The sequence below is a fragment of the Marmota flaviventris genome, chromosome 11 (assembly GCF_047511675.1).
Source record: "Marmota flaviventris isolate mMarFla1 chromosome 11, mMarFla1.hap1, whole genome shotgun sequence".
NCBI classification, from domain to species: domain Eukaryota; kingdom Metazoa; phylum Chordata; class Mammalia; order Rodentia; family Sciuridae; genus Marmota; species Marmota flaviventris.
This window is the reverse complement of record NC_092508.1, coordinates 71,262,870-71,284,666: the sequence shown is the minus strand read 5'-3', so window position 1 is coordinate 71,284,666 and position 21,797 is coordinate 71,262,870. Positions and strand designations below refer to the sequence as shown.

The following is a 21,797-nucleotide window of genomic DNA, read 5'->3' as shown; positions in this document are numbered from 1 at the left end:
TATTTCTCTCCCTAAAAGTTATTTTATAACTTTATTAATAAGTAGAAACAGAAATTTTAATATAAGTTCACTTCTAATAAAGTAATGAATTAGGATAATTTATATTATCTACTGATGCTCATCTCATAAACTGATATTTATTATAAATCATGCATATTTTAAAACATTAAGCAATCTCACTAAACTTTTCAAACACTGAACAATTAATATGGATGTTGTGAGGCAAATTTACTTTAGAGGAACATTTAACTTTTGTAGATTTTGGAAGTATTTTTAATGGAATAAATATAATAAGAAATATATTTAAAATGCATTCTTTTAAATTACATTTGCTATTTTGTTTTTGATGGCTTTTAGTCCTGTAAAAGACGTTATAGTAGCAAGAAAGCTGTGATTGCTAGCACAGTACAGGACGGCTTCTTCGTAGTTCAAGTGAGGATCAGCAACAAACCAATATTCACTTCCTTCAATTATAACTGGAGGCCCATGAATTCCAGCACGCTCTAAATAAGAAGATCAGAGTTAGGACCACGCCAACCAAACTGTAGCCTGTAAGTATGGGTAACGGTTAAAACTTTACAAATAGTAACTGTTTTGGTTTGGATGTGTCTCCCACAGGCTCATGTATTAAAGGCTTGGTTCCTAGCCCATGATGCTATTGGGAGGGGTGGAACCTTTTCAGAGGTGGTGCTCAGTTGGAAGTCTTCTGGTCATATGGAGGTGTGCCCTTGGAAGAGATATTAGTACTCTGGAGCCTCCTTTTTCTGTTTTTCACTTCTCAGCCACCAGGAGTAAGCAGTATGCTCCACCAAGGGCTCTCTGCTATGAAGTGCTATCTTGCCACAGGCCCCAAAGCAACAAGGCTGACAGAATATGATCTAAAACTTCCAAAGTTGTGAGCCTAAACCTTTCCTCTTTTCGAGTTAATCATATCAAGTATTTTATTACAGTAAGGGAAAGCGGATTAACACAAAACCCATCTAGATTACTGGCTCTCTCTGACTGTGGAAGTGCTAACTGCAAGGAATTAAGGATTCCTTAGCCAGTGACTCTGCCACTTTTCTGTATTCACAGAGAAGAAAAATCTAGCCTCATCGACTCATTCCACACCATCCACCCACTTTCCTTGCCTGGAGACAATTTTATTTCTCTTGAAGACATGATAGAGAAGAAACTGGCACTTAAATAATTAACGATATACATTGTCAAAAGGATAAAAGCAGCTTTTGCTAAATTTCAGTTTTCTTAACTTACCTGGATTATACCAGTCTGGTGTTTTTGGAGTGCTGCCTGTATAAAGAAGAAAGCAAGTGGCTTGAGTTTGGTATATGATCACAGATCAGCTTACTATAAGTAGGGCCTTTTAATGTTAATTATACTGTTATGAAGGTTTATTCATTTCTGAGCAAATCATTTGATTTCAAGTTATGTCATTTAGTTGAATTTTGTAGGGCTTGTACTAAAGCTTCTTCAGTGGCAAAAGATAGACTTGCTAAATATTAATAAAGTATTCCAAGCAGTCTAGGGCTGGGGATGTAGCTCAATGGTAGAGTACTTGCCTAGAACAAGCAAGGCCCTGGATTGGATCCCCAGCATTGAGGGAAAAAAAATATATTTAAAAAAATATATAAATGCATATGGATAATAAAATGTACAAATCCATATATATAAAATATATCATACACACAATACGTATGTATGAATTACTAGCAGTTTTTTGCTTTGTATTAGAAGTCAAAAAGAAGACATGGACAAAACATAGCTAATAATTAGAAAGTTAAAAATAAGTAAATGATGATGTTGTATAATTTACACAGAAGCACTAAGGGGTTTGCATCAAGGTAATCACCCTGTAGGATGAGGCTATTCAGGAACTACTTCTCTATCTAATGGAATTTGAGTTAACTGCACTGTATACTTAGGGGGTTAGAGGTTACTGACTCATGAGATGCGGTTGGACAAACTGTCAATATTGAACCTTTTGAGAAAGTGAAACAAAACTAGGAGGAAAACAATAAAAGTCAATGCAGATTCCTGAATGGAAATGGGAAATATGATATGCTTCACAGAATCATGGGCTTCACAGTGGTGTGTGGGCCCTCACACACTATGGCTGAGGTGCTTCACTAACTCCCTGAGCCTTCATTATCTACTTTATAAAAATGAGTCTACTCACAAAGCACTTGAAGACCTTGCTATCACCCCTAAAGTGGTACCCACACAGCCCCATGCACAAAGCAGTCTTCACAGGATTCTAGTTGCTTCCTTCCCCCTAGTCACACTGGCTACAGGTCACAGTGGTTTCAACTCTAAAACATAATTCACTTTATTTAATTACAGGGTAAAACAGCTGTTCTTAATATTGCTGTGGTATCGAGGCTTTAGTCATCAGATGACCCTCCTGAGAGAGGACAGCCTACACATCCAGCATCCTTGGGTTTTCTAAGTTCTCTTCAGATTGGGTAGTTTTCATCAATAGAAATGCAAATTGATTTAAAAATGAACACAGTTTCTTGTCTATGATATAGTCAAAGTCTTTTTTTATATGAGACTATGAATACATATGTGTATATAAGGTAGCAAGAAGTATAGCTGTATTTGATAGTGATAATTTCCCTAAAAACATTTTTACGAATTTTATTTTTGATATTTTCTTCAATTAAAAAAAAGAATTTTTTAAAAGAATACCTAGTAATCATGGCTAATTAAAATTCATAGGTTCATATCCCTTTTAGAGAAGAGGGGACTACTTAGAACCAGGTAATAAAAAGGCAAGAAGAGAAAAGGCATGGTGATTTAGGCCAATAAGAGGAAAATTTCTTTAAGAAAACCAAAAATGCCAATTAATGTAAGTTGAGTAGATTTCGGCTGCTGTGGTAAACAAGAAAAATATCCAATCAGATGAATGCAATACCTTTTAACTTAGAAAGTTAGGTACTGTCAAAGGGGAGTTAACATAACATTTAAATCTTGGATTGAGCAATCATTGATTGCTTTAAATGACTGGTAGTTGATTCGCATGATATTTAGTTATTTAGCATTTTATTTTGTTTCTGCATGGGGGAAGAGGGGGTGTTATTATTTAGATCTGTTTGGTTGACTTTAGATTTGCCAAGACAGTCAGTTCCCTTTAAACTAGCACATGCTCTATCATAACATTTCCTGACATTACAGTTCTGTCATTTCTAAGTTGCCCTGGTTTCCACTCTTGGTCTGCATCTCCACCCAAACAGGAGGTGGGGGTAGCCGCTACCAGTGCAGGTGCCTTGGAGTGAGCAAGGACACTCTGTAGCAGGCTGGTAAATGCCACAAATGGGAGGCTTACCCGAATGCTTCAAACCAGAGACATTGTGCATATTGGTTGTATATATTAGTTACTTTTCCACTTCCTTAAAGACCTTCCAAACTGGTTTTCCTTTGCTCCTTTTTGAAGTTTAATCAAACAATCAGGAATAACAGGGCATAGTCCTCCCCACCACACCAGGACAACCACATCAACAAACATTCATAAGCACAGAAGCACTCTTACTAGTGCCTGACTGTTCTCTTTCATGAAAGAGACTTGCCAGTTACTGTGCCTGAGGTCATATGTGGTGGTCCTTTGTAGGAAAATAGGCAAAACAATGACTCAATCTTTGGAGTTCTTTGAGAATCTGTAGGAGGATACACCTTTAGTTGAAACAGCTACATTCAGTTCAGAAATTCACTTTAAAACTTCCTTTGTATTTTCCATTGTGTTTACAATGTGTGCTTAAAAATAACTGGAGGGTCTGGGGATATAGCTCAGTTAGTAGAGTGCTTGCCTCACAGGCACAAGGCCCTGGGTTTAATCCCCAGCACTACCAATAAAAAAAAAGAGGGGGGGGGGTAAAGTCTTCTCATCATTTTAAATAATAATTTCCTAACATTTTCCTTGTAAAAATACTAAATTAAAAAAAAATCTATTTTTCTCTGTCATCAAAGGCTCTGCTATAAATCTAAGTTCCTGAATTTGAATTTACATGAAGTATTAGCAGTTTTGGAGTTCATTAACAATTGCTTCTAAATTTTATAATAACTTGCCAAATTTTGATTTTTTTTTGGTTCCTGCCTAATTCTTCTCCAAATTATCTTCATTTTGTTTTTCATTTTGCATCAAAATAAAAATTAGAACGATTCTCTCTTCATCTCTCCTTTTATTAAAATAATCTTTCATACCAAAATCTAATCTCCCTTAAATGAGCCTTAAATTTTGTCTTCTATACAATTTTTTTCTATGACCAAAGAGTAAGCTATTACCAAATTTCTGTAAGCTAGACTTCTTATAGGAGAGGGAGTTAGGCAGTAGGGGGGTGGCATAATATATGAATTGCACCTCACGACATGTAAAAATTACAACTGTGAACTAAAGCGGTGTCATATATACTTCTAGCTCAGTATTTGCAACATTACTATGAGAAAATCATGAAAAGGAATAGCTACCACTTACCTTTTGGAATCTGGCATACCCATTCAAGTTTTGTGTCACAAGCAAAAGGCCTCAAATAAATATATTCTCCGTCATCATAGAAATGCCAGCTTCTTCGCCATGGCCTGTATATAACCTAAAGGAGGAAAAGGATTGCAGAATATTTTGAGGTTGCTGCTGCCCTTATGAAACACTAAACTGTACAGACTGTGGCCTTGGTCCCTATTTCAGCCCTGGCACTTAAGCTTTCTGTAGAATAAATGACACATGAATGAATGGAATGTTTAAATAGTAACTGTCTGAGCAAAAGCCTTCCAAGGGGACTGAAATAAATTATAAGGCCATGTTTATGTCCAACATGTTAATTCCTGTCTCTTTTCCCCCTGATTTTATTGACAAGAAATTGTAGAATCTTGTACTTATAAAATTTGGAAAAAGATCAAGTTATAAAAGAACATTATTTCAGCAGTATTCAAGCACCAGGCTGTGACTGGAACAGATCAGAAGATGACACAGCGGTCCAGGCTCAGGGGCTATACTCCTTTATTGTTGTTCTGACATTTCTAGGACGTTTCCCAATGCCTCATGGCCAGGGTGGCTCCCTGGGAATTCCAGTCAGCCACTTCTCTGAAGTGTTTACCTTTTCTGTGCTATTTTGGGAATTCTGTACAAATGGTATGATACTATAAGAGTTTATTACAAGAAGAGTTACCTTGAAAATAGTATTTTCCAAAGACTTTCTCAATTTTTATTGGCCCCAACCTTCCTGTAGCATTTTCTTGGGCTACAAAGTGAAGATATTAACTGGATGTGTCCTCTTTCCTTGTCTTCTTTTATTTTTTAATTGGCAGTTCTCTCAAATCTACTTCTTAGCCCTTTCCTTTTTATAATATTCATTTCTCCCCTTCAACTCCTTCAAAGTTTCTTTAATTTCAACTTATGATAGGACACATCTTACGTCAAAGTTGAATTTAAAACTATCTAAATTAAAATAGAGCATATTCCACAGACCAGTACACCTTCCAATCATATCATACAGTGGTTAAGAGTACTGGACTCAGACATGTTACCACCAACATTTCAGTCCTGTTACCACCTAACCCTGAGTAAGTTACTCAAAGCTCAAATTTCTTTCTCTACACAATAACTATGGTAATAGTTCCTACCTAACAAGGTTGTATATTAAATTAAATAATATATATGACATGCCTTGTACAGTACTTGACTTCTAAAGGAGTCAATAAGTGTTTGCTGCTCACCATCCCCACCATCACTGCCATTACCACTGTTATTCTTTCATAACAACCCCATTCCTGTGTGTAACCTGTATTCTGCCCATCATAGCCCTGGCCTGATGGTATCATCTGCTTGTTTGTCTTTATCTCCTACTACACTGGAAGTTCCTTGAAGACAATGACAATGTTTTGTAGCCTATCACTGTTTTATTCCCTTTCACAGATTCCCTGAACATGTCACTTATGAAATGGATAAAGGAATGCATTCTGCAGAGGTAAATGCCTAATGGGTCTTTTATGTCTTCCACTCCTATCTGCTGTATTTTGAAACTTGTCTCAGGATAAATCTTCCTCATACTCTTAGTTCATGTCATCCTCCATCCTCAGAGACTTTTTTAATTGTCCTGTTGTTATCAAAAAAATATACAAACACCTCATCCTGGCATTAATCTAATTTCCCAATGTTGTTGCAAAACAGCATTGAAAACAACTGCCTCCCCTTCTTTCCTGGGGATCAGGCCGAAGACCTCAAACATGCTAAACATGTGCTCTACCACTGAGCTACCATCTCAGTCCCGGATTTATTTATTTACTTTCAATGCAGATTTTCCAGCACTAGACTGACCTTGACAGCAGCACAGTCTCTGATGTCATAATCTTGCTGAAACTCATTTTCCATGATAATAGTAGTTACCTGAAAAGACAAGAGAGCCTTGAGAATTTAAGAATGATGCATAAATATTTGCAATTTAGATGTAATTTAAGCAGCTTTAATAAAGGAGCATGTTCATATGCAACTGAAAAAAAAAACAGTTTAAAATCAGGATGCTAAATCATGAGAAGACCTAGACAATGTCATAAGTTTCTAAACAAAGGAAGGCACAGTTTCAAAAGTGGAGGTTAATGATGTAGTAATTTTACTGCTATAGTGAGAGTGCCAAGACAATGACAACAACTACTTCTTCCACCTCCTCCGTCTTCTCTTTCATGTTTTGCATATGTTAAAATGCTGGTTATTTGATCAACTAATCTCAAATATGCTCCAAATTGAAAATAAAAGTCAGAAAAAAAAAAAAGGTCAGGAGTCTAACATTTAGAAAGAATACAAAATGAATTAACAGAAAGGTAAGGTGTAGCAAATATTGAATATTTGAAAATTTTGCTGTTTGTGTTATTTAAAATATCTCTTCAGAATAATGTAAACATTTGAAATAATATTGGAAGATTTTTTAGGTTCCCCCCAATGAATTGTTTCTCTCAATAAAGATAATTTCTCTTTATGTAACTCCTACTTTTAGATAATAAAAATAAAAGTTTCTCATTATTAAAAAAAAAATTAAAGCCAGTATGATGTTGCACACTTATAATCTCAGTGACTTGGGAGACTGAGGCAGGGGGATTGCAAGTTTGAAGACAACCTCAGCAATTTAGCAAGGCCCTCAGTAACTTAGCAAGACCCTGTCTCAAAATCAAAAATAAAAAAGATCTGAGGGCTGGAGTTATAGCTCAGTGGCAGAGTGCTTGCCTAGCATGTGTGAGGCACTAGGTTTCAACCTCAGCACCACATAAAAAAATAAAGGTATTGGGTCCATTTACAACTAAAAATATTTAAAAAAAAAAAAAAGATTTAGGGATGTAGCTTGGTGGTTATGGACCCCTGGGTTAAATCCCCGTTACCCGCCCCTCTTGCAAAAGAAGTAAAAAAAAAATTATTAAAAGCAAAATAAAGAAAAGCTTTGAGGAAAAAAAATTACTTTTACTAACCAAAGATGGCCACCACATCTATGTATCTATATTTTTCTCTTTTTTGAACCATTCATAAACTATATATATTTTTAAGTAAAAGTAAATTAGAACCTTGTTTTTTTCCCCCCACTTCATATACTTCATATATGTGAATCTGTTTCCATTTCAGTAAGCATACAGCTTCACAATTTTAATGATAGTTCGGTATGTGGATATATTTATATTTTTTAATTGACAAGTAAAATTGTAATTTTTTTTATCTTATACAACATGGTGTTTTAAAGTATAGGCATTGTAGAATGACTGAATCTAATTTACATATGCTTTACCTCACAGAGTTATCATTTTGGTGGTGAGAACACTATACATCCACTATCAGCATTATTTTTAATAACTATAATTGCCATGTTTCACAATAATAGATCTCCTGAAATTAATCCTGTTATCAGTATCTGAAATTTTATATCCTTTGACAAACATCTCCTTAATCCCCTTACCCCTGATAACCACCATTCTACTTTTCTGAGATCAAGTTTTTTTGATTCCACATATTGGTGAGATCATATGGCATTTGTCTTTCTAGCTGGCTTATTTCAATGAATATTTTCACCTCAGGTTCATCCATGTTGTTGCAAGTGGCAGGATTTCCTTCTTTTTATGACTGAATAGTATTCCATTATGTATATATACCACAATTCCTTTATCCATTCATCCACTGATGGACATTTAGGTTGATTCCATATCTTGACTATTATGAATAATGCTGCAATAAACATGGAAGTGTAACTATCTCTTCAAAATACTGATTTTGGGGGCTGGGGCTATAGCTCAGTGGCAGAGCACTTGCTTAGTACATGTGAGGCACTGGGCTCGATTCTCAGCACCACATAAAAATAAATGAATAAAATAAAGGCATTGTGTCCATCTACAACTAAAAATATTAAAAAGATTACTGATTTCATTGGAATATATACCCATAGTGCAATTCCTAGATCATATGGTAGTTCTTTTTTTTCTTCTTTTGAGTATTACTGGGGATTGAACCCCAGAGGGTTCTTCCTCTGAGCAATATCTCCAGTCCTATTTTTATTTTGAGAGAGGGTCTTGCTAAGTTGCCTAGGCTGGCTTCAAACTTGTGATCTTCCTGCCTCAGCTTCCCTAATTGCTGGTATTAGATGTGGGCACTACGTACCCCCCACTATCTTTTGTCTTTTTGATATCAGCTGTTCTAACAGGTGTGAGGTAATACGTGTTTGTGTTTTTAGTTTGTATTTCCCTGATGATTAGTAATGTTTAGCATTTTTTCATATATTTGTTGGCCATATGAATGTCTTCTTTTGAGAAATGTCTTTTCAGATCATTTGCCCATTTTAAGTTGTTTTTTTTGTTCTCTTGCTATTGAGTTGTTTGAGTTCCTTACATATTTTGGATATTAATGCTTATTAGATATATGGTTTACAGATAATTTTTCCCATTCTGTAGGCTGTCTCTTGGTTGACTGTTTTCTTTGGTGTGCAGAACCTTTTCAGTTTGGTGTGATCCCATTTGTCTATTTTTGCTCTTGTTGCCTGTGTTTTTGGGTCATATTCCATAAATCACTGCGCAGACCAGTATCATAGAACTTTCCCTCTTATGTTTTCTTCTAGAAGTTTTGTAGTTTTGGGTCTTACATTTAAGTCTTTTAACTCATTTTTAGTTGATTTTTGTAGATGGAGTGAGATAAGGATCTAATTTCATGCTTCTGTATGTGGGTTTTCAGTGTTACCTGCACTATTTATTGAACAGACTATCTTTTCTTCACTGTGTTCTTGATTGTCAGAAATCATTTGTGTGTAAATGCATGGATTTTTTTTCTGAGCTTTCTATTTTTCCACTGATCTATGTATCTCTTTATGGTAGTACCATTTTGTTTTGGTTGCCATAGCTATATACTACTTTTTATTTTATTTTTTGAACTCAGGAATTGAACTCAGGGATACTCAACCACTGAGCCACATCCCAAGCCCTTTTTGTATTTTATTTAGAGACAGGGTCTCACTGAGTTGCTTAGCACCTCACTTTTGCTGAGGCTGGCTCTGAACTCTCGATCCTTCTGCCTCAGCCTCCTGAGCTGCTGGGATTACAGCATGCAGCACCGTGCCCAGCTAAGTAATAAATTTTTGAAGTCCAGGAGTATGATACCTCCTACTTTTTGCTCAAGACTATGGTAATTCAGGTTCTTTAGAGATTCCTTATGACTTACCTGTTGTTGAAATAAACACTACTTCTATACTACCCCAACAGAAGGTTTTAACTTACTGGTGTACGATCACTCCACTGCCAGGATCCTTGTAGGTCTGGGCTCCTTTTATTCAAACCTATCCATAGCCAACGCTGGTCACTACATAAAGAGGAAGCATTAAAATTTTTTTCAGGATACTTGGTGAAAATATTTACCATTCACAATGCTTAAAGTGCTTCAGTCATATAACTTTATTTAGACTATCTTGTCACTGATTGGAAAACACAATCTCAAGCCATATAAAGAAGTCCTTTGAGCTGAGCATGGTGGTGCACACACCTGTAATTCCAGCTACATGGGAAACTGAGGATTGCAAGTTTGAGACCAGCCTGGGCAATTTAGCAAGATCTTGTCACAAAATTAAAACAAAAAAGAAGGGCTGGGGATGTAGTTTAGTAACAGAGCACTTGTCTAGCTTGTGCAAGGCCCTGGGTTCAATTCACAGTGCTGACAAAGAAAAGAAGCCTTTTGAAATGAAACTGAACCCTTAATATGGTGTAGCTACAGAAAAAGCAGCATACTTTTAAATAACTAATTTTTTTTGCATGAAACACAAAAATAATTCTGCTTTAAACTTTCAAGACAAAAATGTTGTGATTATTTCAAAACTTTACTGCAGGGTTTTCACATTATTTTATTTTCAAATAGAGTCAAATACAACAATGGCATTTTTAAAAAGCATTGTCTAAACACACATCTCTTTAAAAAGAACAGAACCATTTTGTTAAATTTATACTGAACAAGGTTCAAAAAATATTTTAATTTCTATTGCCCATTAAGATGAAAGTAAACAAATTTGAGTATATTTGAAGTGCCAAAGAAATATACTAGAGAGATACAATTAAACGATCACTTAAGTGATGACACATAATATTCATAAATAGTATACTTTGATGTACGTGCTGGTCGCAACGATGACACAGAGAAGTACAAGACCTAATAATGAAGTAGTTAGGGAGACAAGATTTATATAAGAAAAGAAAATGCAATAAGACCATTGATGAGAACTATCAAATAAGCTGTATAAATTTAAGTGCTACCAACGTTGAGAAGAAGGAGAGGTCATTGTGGACTGCAGAAGCAAAGGAAACACTTTCATGAGGTTAGGAGATAGTTTTCAAAGGATGGCTAACATTTCCTTCCAGCCAAAGTCTGAAGTGTACCATGTTCAGTATTCAGATTGGCCTAGAGGAAAACAGTTAGGCATTCCAAGGAAGAATATGTACACAATTATATGCACATTTAAGTGATCCCTTTCCTCAAATAAACTTAAGCTCTAGCCAGGGAAACAGATCTGCATAAGTAGAAGTGATAAGACTAAAACATTTTCTGTTTCCATCCCTATATGAAAATAGTTTCTAAAATTTAAGACATCATAGGCAGACCAGTTATATTCCATATAATTGTGTGTGTGTGTGTTAGGTATTGAGACTGAACGCAATGCCTTCTACATGTTAGCCAGGTGCTGTACTACTGAGCTAATATCCCTGGCCCCATAGTATACATATAATTTAATTTTCTGTTGGTACAAGGCATCAGTGGCACATGGATAAATACATACGTCTATAAGTGAGTATATGTGTATGCATACAGAATATATATATAAATATAGTATGAATATAGATACATATTAAAGAAGGGGTAGGATCCAAATCTAAAAACTATCCCTATTCTTAAGTAGGATATGGAATATATGGAATGTACAACCAAATATAATAGAAAATTTTGTAAAAATTTGTAGACCTATTGAATAAAAGGCTAGAACAAACTATTTTAATTGCTTTTCACTTTTTAATAAAATAATTGCTTTCCTTTATCTCTTTCCTTTGTTCAATATTCTTTCATAGCTTAATATCAATCAGTACTTTTTCATCATTTTAATCCCAAGTTTTTCAGCTTGTTGCAATGGAATATGAAGATTGTCCTTTTTGGTTGTCAGTGTTATATTATTTTCTTTCATAGAGGACAATCACCAATTTGTAGACTTCAGATAAATCCAGGGGAGACAACTAAGTCAGTTTAAATTTATTATCTATAAAAGGAATTTGCAGTTTGTGTCTTCAGTTAATTAGAGTTCTCCTAACAGCTTCCAAATGTCTCATACTGTCTGAGTTTTGGATTTCTACACTATAGATCTGGATAAGCACCACATACAGCGTAATTAAAGCCAGATGGCTAAAATAAAGAGGAGATTAAGTTTCCTTCCTCAATCTTACTTAGCAATACAACTTCATTTCTCCCAAATCTTTACACAATATATACTTGGGCCAGGGGAATTAGTGTAGAAATTTTGTTTTTCCCTAAAGTAAGCATTAGATAGTTTACCTTCTTTATGCAATCAACAGTATAGCTGGGCAGATGATCAAAGGTCAACTGCCGGGCATTCAAGAGGTTCCCCCAAGCAGCCTTTGCAGAGGCCTGTCCCCAGATTTCCAGGCTCCTGATGCCCTCACCTATTCTCCTTTCCGCCAATGGCTGTCCCTCCTCCCACTTAAAAGCTTTTTTGCTTTCAAGTTCATTTCCACATCTCAGCTGAATCTCAGAGGACAGTTTCCTAGAGAAAAAGAGTTTGCCTGATTGTCCAAAAAATATTTAATCTTCACTACTTTCTGAGACTGAACTTCATTTCAACCCAGAAATGTAGTCTTCCGTTTCATTTCCAGGGATTCACTAGTGCATCACAAATACAGAAAATAGTAGCTACTTGTGTTTGTGTGTGTGGTCCAAAGTGGAAAGCATTTTCTGAATTATAACTTGTTCCAAGTTTGATCTGCTTTAGCTGTAGCCAGATAAAGAAAGGTAAGAATAAACTGGAAATCACATCTATCATTGCAAACCTCCAATGTAGATTTCAGAAAACCGGAGGGAAAAACAGAAGTTAGGTACCTGATCATAATAGGAATCAGATCAAAATCAAACTTTCTCAATAAATTTCTTGTACTCCAGTCCAAGTATACAAACCAAGTATACAGTTTCAAGGCCTTTAGGTTAAGGAGACATTATATAAAAGGTTAATATGTGTGAGTGTGCTAAAATTCCTATTCTCAATCAAATTTCCTGTCGCATCTGGTTGCAAAGAAAAACAGTATCTCAGCCATAACCCCCAATAAATACTATTTGATGAGGGCTCTTAGTCTGCAAAGCCTTAGATTTATATCTAAATCCATTCATGCCACTTCACAGGAGGCAGTGTACACAGCAGCAATGGCATTGCAAATAAGCCTTTATTCTCTAATCCTATGACTATTTTTGCTCTACAATGGCTTTCCCTGTTGGGCTGCTATTAAGAGCTGCAAAGATCTCAGAGCCTTAATGACTTGGTGCACCATGAATCCTTTTCATTGAAATACAAATAGAGATGTGGAATTTAGATTGTGAGAAGTATAGCAGTAATCTGACTTAACTCTTTGGCATGCAATACACAATTTGGGTGGGCAATGGACTTCTTACTGAGAAAGGTCAATTTCTGCAATGAAAGCTAATACATTCAAGGAGTAAGCTTTAGAGTCATTTTCTAATATGAATGGGTCTGCTTCCTTCTTTTCCTTTAAGCCATGGCTACATTTTTGGTTCTAGAATGTTTTCTTTCTAAGTACAGCACAGGGAAACAATCTCTTTATTAATGGAATACTTATTAAGCAGAAACACAGTCTGTTGGGGGCTGGGGATGTGGCTCAAGCGGTAGCGCGCACTCACAAGGCATGCGTGCGGCCCGGGTTCGATCCTCAGCACCACATACAAACAAAGATGTCGTGTCTGTCGAAAACTAAAAAATAAATATTAAAATTCTCATTCTCTCTAAAAAAAAAAAAAAGAAAGAAACACAGTCTGTTTAATATGGCATTATGTTGGCTGCTAGGATAAGACTACAAATAAAACATAATTCCTAAAGAGATTTGTTTTCTTTCCTCTGTGCTTTTCTGTTTTTTAATTCCACATACATTATTTTTGTGATTAGAAAAAAAAAACATTAAACATAGTAATTCTGTGGACAATCATTTTATAAAAACTACATGTATAGGAATGGAAGAAAATTGAAAGCATTTACACTAAATGTTAACTATAACTGGGAACTAGGATTTGAGGTGATTCTTATTTTCTTCATTACCCTTTTAATAGTTTCCAAATTTTACATATGAACTTTTACTAATTTTTAAATGGGAAGTGCTTAAGTGTGATTAAAAAAATAAAGAGAAGTTCTTTAATTATCATTCATATTAGTGTAATATGAACACATTCCTAGTGTAATCCAGTGGGTAATAGAGGCTCTTAGCAGTCATTTCTATCACATGTGTTATTCCAGTGTTTTCCATTAATTGATTCCCACAAATACCTACACCTTTACTGCTTAGTACTTACCCATGACTCCCTGTTCCAATTAGAGTTACTAATTCTAGAATCCAGAGTTTGTTTGCATATCAGTATTTTACTACAAATGCTTTATCTAGACAGTGTGATATTGTGCGGGTCAAGCTTGAGATCTTGGGGCCATTAGGCTGCTTTGCTCAAAATTCACACTTCAGAGAGGATCAGTAGAGTGTTAAAAAAGCCATGCCCCACAGGTGGCCACCACAGGGATGTGTGTGATCCAAAGCTACACCTGAGGCTGTAGTAATTAGCCTCTGCTGAAAGTCAGGAAAGGGTTTATGTCAGTGAAATTAGAAGTTGCTAATCAGCATGATTTCAGAAATGAGCTCTCCTTAGTGAAATTTAAATTATTCAAGATATGGGGATTAACTAAAATATTTAGAAAGACTCTCACTCTTCATAAAAGGGTTCAAGGATCTTGGGAGACCAGTAGCTGTACCTTTAGAAATGGCACTAAGAGCTTGATCCCTTGTCCAGTCACTGGGTCAAGTGATTGCGGACCTGATGCCAACTATAATGGGAATGAGAATCTGCCATTGGTGCAAAGGTTCATTTAATAATACTTTGTCATTAATTGTGATATGGCTACTGGTTTGAACTACTCTTCTATTTTTAATTCAGAAAGAACTTATATATTAATTGTATTCATTAACTATATCAAGTATATATATTAAGCCAGAAATGAATAAGAATTTTACCAGATGCATTTTTAGTGCCTATTAAGATGATCACATGGCTCTTGTGATTATTAACTCATTTGCTATTTGAGTTAATATGGAACAAGCACATATCATAAGGAGGTCAAGAAGTAATGAGTTAGGGACCCTGGCAAATTGAACAGTGACGTCACATCTCAATGGGCCACCAGCTACTCACACTGACTCATATGCAGTGTAATATGATTCATTGCCAGTTTTTTCAATTTTTAAAGAGACGGGTTTTTATTGAAATGTCTTAATTTTGTAACACTTTGTATACCCTTTCTTCCAGGAAAAGAACATCATTACTTTGGGCTGTTTTTAAGACTCTTATAGCAACATAGAATTGGATACTATTATTGAACAAATTTGTATACTCAGACTTAATCAAAACCGACAATGGGTCTTTTGCCAACTTGTTTTATGTTGGATTTCATCCTTGATTATTTTATTTATTTATATTTATCTATATGGGCTCCACCACAACCTATTTATACATTCAATAGATGGACATATGCTTAAATTGTACTAAACATTATCTTCAAGCTTTAAAAATTTACATAATCAATGTTTCTAAATATGATTTCCAGGTAAAATGAGAAATTTACTATGCTTTCATTTTTTTCACAACTGTTTTAACTTTCTACATTCTAATTTTTATTTATATAAACAGTTAAAAACCTGGTGTTATTAAATTATTCTTATATTTCTCTTTCAAGACAGAGGATAATTTCGTTCTGTCTTTATAATTATATTTATTACAACTACTTAGATTTTGGGCTAGGTTTTAATGTTATATTATTCCTTCTGATTCTTTTATAATGAAATCCCTACTCAAGTGTTTTTGATTTTTGTATTCACCTCTTAACTGGAATTTGTCTTTGAAATTTTTTTTCCAAGAAGGTAATATGGGTGGTTAATATCAATTAATTTCTTTTTTTTTTTCAATATTTATTTTTCAGTTTTCAGCGGACATAACATCCCTGTTTGTATGTGGTACTGAGTATCGAACCCAGGCCGCACGCATGCCAGGTGAGCGCGCTACCGCTTGAGCCACATCCCCAGCCCCTCAATTAATTTCTTCACAAGTGAAATTAATTGGAAACTAAAATTAATATATTATAGGCTTTTTCTGCCTCAAAACTCTTTAGATATCAGTCTTTAAATATCTTCTACATTCCAAAGAAAGCTAGTTAAACTTTTTCTTTGTTTTGGCAAACTATTTTAATTTTTGCTGTTTTCCTTGAGATTTTTGTTAGATTCAAAATAATTGGGAAAATATAATTTACTCTGGTATACCCTGAATTTTTTTTTTTTTTTTAGACAGCTTTGGGTCTTTCTTCAGTTCAGAAAGTGAAAAGAGAAAAACATTTTGTGGAGTTGATGACCCTAATAACTATGATGTGTGCAAAGCTTAGAAATTTTTTTTCCAAGACAGCATCACCTGGCTCATATTTTTCCATATTGTCCTTAAAGACATCAGGAAAATTGACAAGGAAGGCTCCTTCTACCTCAACATTAAAATCACAATGGCTATAACTTCTATGATCACTTCCCTTTCTTACTGCCCTTCCTCTATGCAGGCTTCCACCAGAGCAGCTGTACTAGCTTTCTAACTAGTTGGTCTGCATTGACCTACAGAGCTGCTCCCCTCTCTGAATGTATGTGTACGTATGTATGCATTTATATGTATATGTGTATCTGTATGCTTGTGAATATAGGAATATAAGTGGTTTATACCACTTAATTAATTTCTTCACAAATGAAGTTAATTGGGGACTAATTAACTTACTTGTTTTTTACTTATTGACTTAAACTCATTCTCTGATAAGCAAAGAAATCTCAATTTCATATCCAAATCTTATTTTTTAGCCAAGTTGTATGATTCATTTCTCCTTGCCCACATCTGTACATTCTGTTCTCAGCACCTTGACTTGTGTTTTCACTGGCTTTTTCTATTTTACTTTTTAAAATATTACCTACCCTCCAATAATCAGCCTTCCTCATGACATTTCCCTTGATCATACCTGCCAGGAAAACTTCCTCCCTTCTCTGAATTGCCAAGGCCCCTCTTTATCTATGCTGTAGATTTTTTTTTACATACTTTTCTTAACACTGTTGTTGAACTTTACTAGAACAAAGGACAGGGACTGTGTCTCACTCATCTCTGAATCTCTCGTGGTATCTTGCATATAAGAGTGCTTGATATTGCATGACTGCTAAGCACTGGTTTTTTAAGATAATATAACATGTTAATCTGAATATTTACAAGACATCACATATAGCACAGAAGCTCATTCTAGAAATATTACCTGAACTGCTCCCTTAACCAGTGAAGGTATTCCTTGATTTCAGTCATATGACTGAAGCTAGGCAGGTGTGCTCCAAGTGCTTGGCAGAATCTTTCAGCTTCTTCCCAGTTCCTCTTTCTCACAATTCTTTCTGCATGGAATGCCTTGACAAAGTATAATGTTAATTTGTTTTCTGGCATAATCATGAAGTATTCATAGTTTTAAAGTCAATTATAGTCAAAATATTATGGGACTTGAAACTGATCCTCATAATGAAGGCACAGGAAAATCTGTGTACAATGAGTCAAGGACCCTTCATGCTCTAAGTGTCAACTAAAGGCCTATAAAGATGATCACTATTGTCAGATGTATGAACTACCTCAGTCAGGCTGGTAAACTGCTCCAACAAGATACCATGTTCTAATGCATTCCCAGGACTTTGAAAGAGAAAATGAACCAGTAGTCAAGGCTGTAAAGGGTACATAAGGAAGCTCTGGGAGAAGAATTCTGCAAAGAAGTATGCTAACAATATAATTTTGAATGCAAGCCACTAATACCTACATAAGAAGAGGACTATTTTCAGATCAGGAAGTAGCAAATAAAAGTCTGTACTGATGTGTGAACTTTGACAAAAGGCAACAAAACAAAACCTGCCATTGTGGAATGTTTCCTTGTTGTGTAATGATTAATTTTAGGTCAAAGAAATCATGATTTCAAAAAAGAAGAGAAAATGCACTGGTAGGCCAATTATTGGTCCCAATTCTTCTGTTCCCTATGATATGATGACACATTCTTGTCATGGCCTCTTTGGGGTGAAGTAGACTTCTCTGTACTTTGATGTGGGGTTTGGCGATGTACCTTTCTGTGATTAATGGGATACTAGTGTAGCTAAAGTGAGCAGAGGCCTGAGATGTGCTTATGTGGTTAGGCTTGCCTTCTTGGGCTCCAGTGATTTGCCACAAGAAACAATCTCCTGAGAGAGGCTGCCCATTCGGCTTGAGCCCTAGAGTGAAGAAAGAGCAATAGGCCCCAAGTCATCATAGGGAGTCCCACATAGCTGACCTGCAGCTGGAAATAGAGTTGACCATTCAAACTAGATCAGTCAAACCCTAGCTGACCCCAAGATTTATGAGCCTGAGACTAAACACTGTCATTGCTACTAAGATTTGGGGTAGTATCTAATCGTTGGTTTGTGGGACTGACTGACTGAATGACCCATTTTTTCCCATAATGAGAAGGGATGAACCTCTTTATTTGACAAGAAGTAGAGGGATACGAGAATCACAAGCATTGCATCAGCATGGTGGCAGCCCACCAACTCTCAGGAGGAGAGAAGCCAGGCAGAGGGCCAGTTCTGGCTCTGGCCCTACTCTTTGGGGGAGGACATGTGCAGAGTGTGGGATTGAAACACCTGACACCAAAGTTTCCAGATGTCCTGCCAAGGACTCTATGCTCCCAAACACTTTTTTAGGTTATATGTCTATGGCAAGGAACATAATTTGTACAAAGACATGAACTAGGATAGTGCAGAGACGACATCACTGAAGGACTGGGTGAGAATGCCGCTTTACCTTGTAACAAGAAACACCGGAGGGGAAACCATGCCAGCCTTCAGGACAAGGGCCATCAGGCTTGGGGGCTGCTTTTTCAGGCTCCAGGGGTCCACTTATTTTCTTGCAAATTGAAAGTGCTCTGAAGCTTCTGCAGTCCTTCACCACCCACTTGCCAAGAAACTTTCCAGTTGACATAGCCACGCACCCACCTGGAGACGCTAGGGTTGAATGGGAAAGTTTAATTAAAACTTTAAAGTCCAAACATTTTCTATCATGTATTTCTTCTCTTTATTTGAGCCAAAGTAGGGAGAAAAAATAAGAAAAAACAATGGAAGAAAAAGAGGAAAGAAAGATATTGTTCAGAATAATGATTATGATGGATGATGATGGTGGTGGTAGGTATTATAGAGAAGTATTGACTCCCAATCAGATACCACTCTAGGGATTAAGCTCATTAATTCTTTTTTTTTTTTTTTTGTTACTGGGGATTGAAAACTCAGGGGCACTTGGCCACTGACCCACATCTTGAGGCCTATTTTGTATTTTATTTAGAGACAGGGTCTCACTGAGTTGCTTAGCACCTTACCATTGCTGAAGATGGCTTTGAACTTGCGATCCTCCTGCCTCGGCCTTCCAAGCTGCTGGTATTACAGGCCTGCACCACTGCACCCAGCCTAATTAACTCTGACAACAAACCAGAGGGTGGATTCTAGCCACAACTGAGGTAAGTGAGGATGAAGTGACCTGTCCAAGGTCACTCTATTAGTAAGCAGCTGACCCAAAGCAATCTGCTTCCAAGGTGGTATCCCAAACCACTATGCTGCAGGGAAATGGTTCCAATTCGCTTAAAAAACTTTGAGCAGTTTCTAAGCAATTCAGTTCACTTCAAAATAAAACCTTGTCAGATTCAGATCCAAAGGAAGGGTGAGGACAATAAAGACAGAAGGAGGTATGTGAAAACATATTTGTTTAGTATTTATCTTATGACAGTCATAATTTTATTTGTTCATAACAACATTAAAAGATAGTTTATTTGGAATGGAACCACCATTTGACCTAGTCATTTGACCCACTCCCAAAGGATTTAAAATCAGCATACTAAAGTGGTGCAGCCACGTCAATGTTTACAGCAGCTCGATTCACAATTGCTAAACTATGGAACCAACCTAGGTGCCCTTCAAAAGATGAATGGATAAAGAAACCATGGCATATATACACAATGGAATATTACTTGGCCATAAATAAAAATGAAATTATGGTATTATGGTATTAATGCCATAATATTGGTATTAATTGTTATTATTTGTAAATGGATGGAACTGGAGAACATTATGCTAAGCAAAAAAAGCCAATTCCAAAGAACCATAGGTTGAATGTTTTCTCTGATAAGCACAGCTTATTCATAGTAAGGAGACAGTCATGGGTGGACTAGACAGAAGGAAGTGTGGGGGGGCATAGGGATATGAATGATAGTGGAATGAATTGGACATTATTACCCTATGTGCATTTATGATTACATGACCTGTGTAACGCTACATCATGTACAATCAGATGAATGAGCAGTTAATACTCCATTTATGTATGACTTATCAAAATACATTCTACTGTCATGTGTAACTGTTGAGAGCCACAGCCGAAGGGGCCCCAGCAAACTTCCAGCTGCCAGCAAACTTCCAGCTGCCGGCTGATGATTGGCTCACAGCGGCCCCAGCAACATCTAGCTGATTGGCTCCTCTGCGGTGATGCTCATTGGACTGTTTCCCTGCCCTTTCAGACCACGGAGCTGCTCATTGGGGGACTTTTTTGGCTCCGCCCACGTGACCCAGCCAATCGGCCTCAAGAGCAGGAGGATTATGGGAGGTGGAAAGAAGCTTGTGTGGGAGAGAGAGGCTTGTGGAAAGCCGGTGGTGGCAGTTGAGGCTCTGAGGGTTTTTCCTGAGAGGCTGTTTTGTTTGGCGTGTGTGGTTCTAAAAATAAAGTTAGTTTCTTTTGACAAGTGGCTCCTGATTGTGCCCAGCCAGACTGCGGCATGTAACTAATTAGAACAAATTAAAAAAAATTTTTTTAAAAAGGTAGTTTGAATTACCAGATTGTGTGTGTGTGTGTGTGTGTGTGTGTGTGGTACTAAGGCTTGAACCCAGGGCCTTGCACATGCTAGACACTTGCCCTACCACTGAGCCACATTCCCAGCCCTCAGATCTACTTTTCGAATGAAGACTAAATTACTTAACCCTAGTCATAGTAAATGAGAGGAAAAGTTGACATTTGAACACAGATTTGTCTGGCAAAAAGTTATGCTATACTTCCTTTCCATTATAGCATGATATTGGTAGTCATGACCATGTGTCACCAATTTTGAGGGCAGTCCCAATTTCAAGTATTATTTTAATTATAAGCTTACATGATCCCATTTCAATGTTATGAAAAATAGTTTAATTATAATTCTGCCTGAAATGAACAGAATACAAGAAGAGTCACATACACTGAAAGGAACAAGAATGACTTCTATCCCACCAAACAGAGAAGCTATATGGTCTCATATTTACCTATAGGCAACAAGAGGAACAAGGAACTCAGAAAAATAACGCCACACCACCCAGGATGGGTGTGCTGCTTCTTCCCTGTTCTGCCCACCTATCTACCTAATGGAAGTTTTTCTGACCACACAGCGAAGGACACCATGGTGGTGGCTACTTCTTGAGCCCTCTCAAACCACTGAAGCTTATCAAGGATGGATGTGACATTTATTCTAAAATGGCCGAGTCTATATTAAAGAAATCTATGTTTTACCTGCTAGAATATTTCTGATTTAAGTGAGATTTAACCAAGTTTGATGTCTGTATCCTCTGACTTTTGTAAGTAAATAAATGATTTTGTTAATATTAACAATACTCACATTGATGGTCATGACCATGTGTCACAAATTTTGTGGGAGTTCTCCATGCTCCAGTTTCCTGATTATGAAAAATGGTCTCATTGGGATTTTAATAGGAATTGCATTAAATCTGTATAATGCTTTTGGTAGTATGGCCATTTTGACTATAAATTCTGCCTATCCGGGAGCATGGGAGACCTTTCAATTTTCTGAGGTTTTCTTCAATTTCTTTCTTTACTGTTCTGTAGTTTTCATTGTATGAGTCTTTCACCTCTTTTGTTAGATTGATTCCCAGGTATTTTA

General features: G+C 36.3%; 1 protein-coding gene and 1 long non-coding RNA gene across 3 annotated transcripts in view; one reads left to right on the top strand and one right to left on the bottom strand.

Moving 5' to 3' along the window:
- LOC114094772 (CD302 antigen) overlaps nt 1–21,797 on the bottom strand; it is a 144,708-nt gene that overhangs the window by 76,793 nt on the left and 46,118 nt on the right. For both annotated transcript variants that reach the window (XM_027937955.2, XM_027937956.2), the window contains exons 12-18: nt 18,638–18,837; nt 17,088–17,230; nt 9,727–9,808; nt 6,308–6,376; nt 4,469–4,583; nt 1,255–1,290; nt 328–503 (exon numbers count right to left, since the gene is read on the bottom strand). In XM_027937955.2, the coding sequence (XP_027793756.2) occupies nt 328–503; nt 1,255–1,290; nt 4,469–4,583; nt 6,308–6,376; nt 9,727–9,808; nt 17,088–17,230; nt 18,638–18,837 (821 nt within the window). The remainder of the gene's footprint in view (nt 1–327; nt 504–1,254; nt 1,291–4,468; nt 4,584–6,307; nt 6,377–9,726; nt 9,809–17,087; nt 17,231–18,637; nt 18,838–21,797) is intronic.
- LOC139707655 (uncharacterized) lies at nt 362–21,454 on the top strand. Its single transcript, XR_011709122.1, has 4 exons — nt 362–551; nt 15,738–15,807; nt 19,172–19,343; nt 21,172–21,454. It is a non-coding gene; the product is annotated as an uncharacterized lncRNA (long non-coding RNA).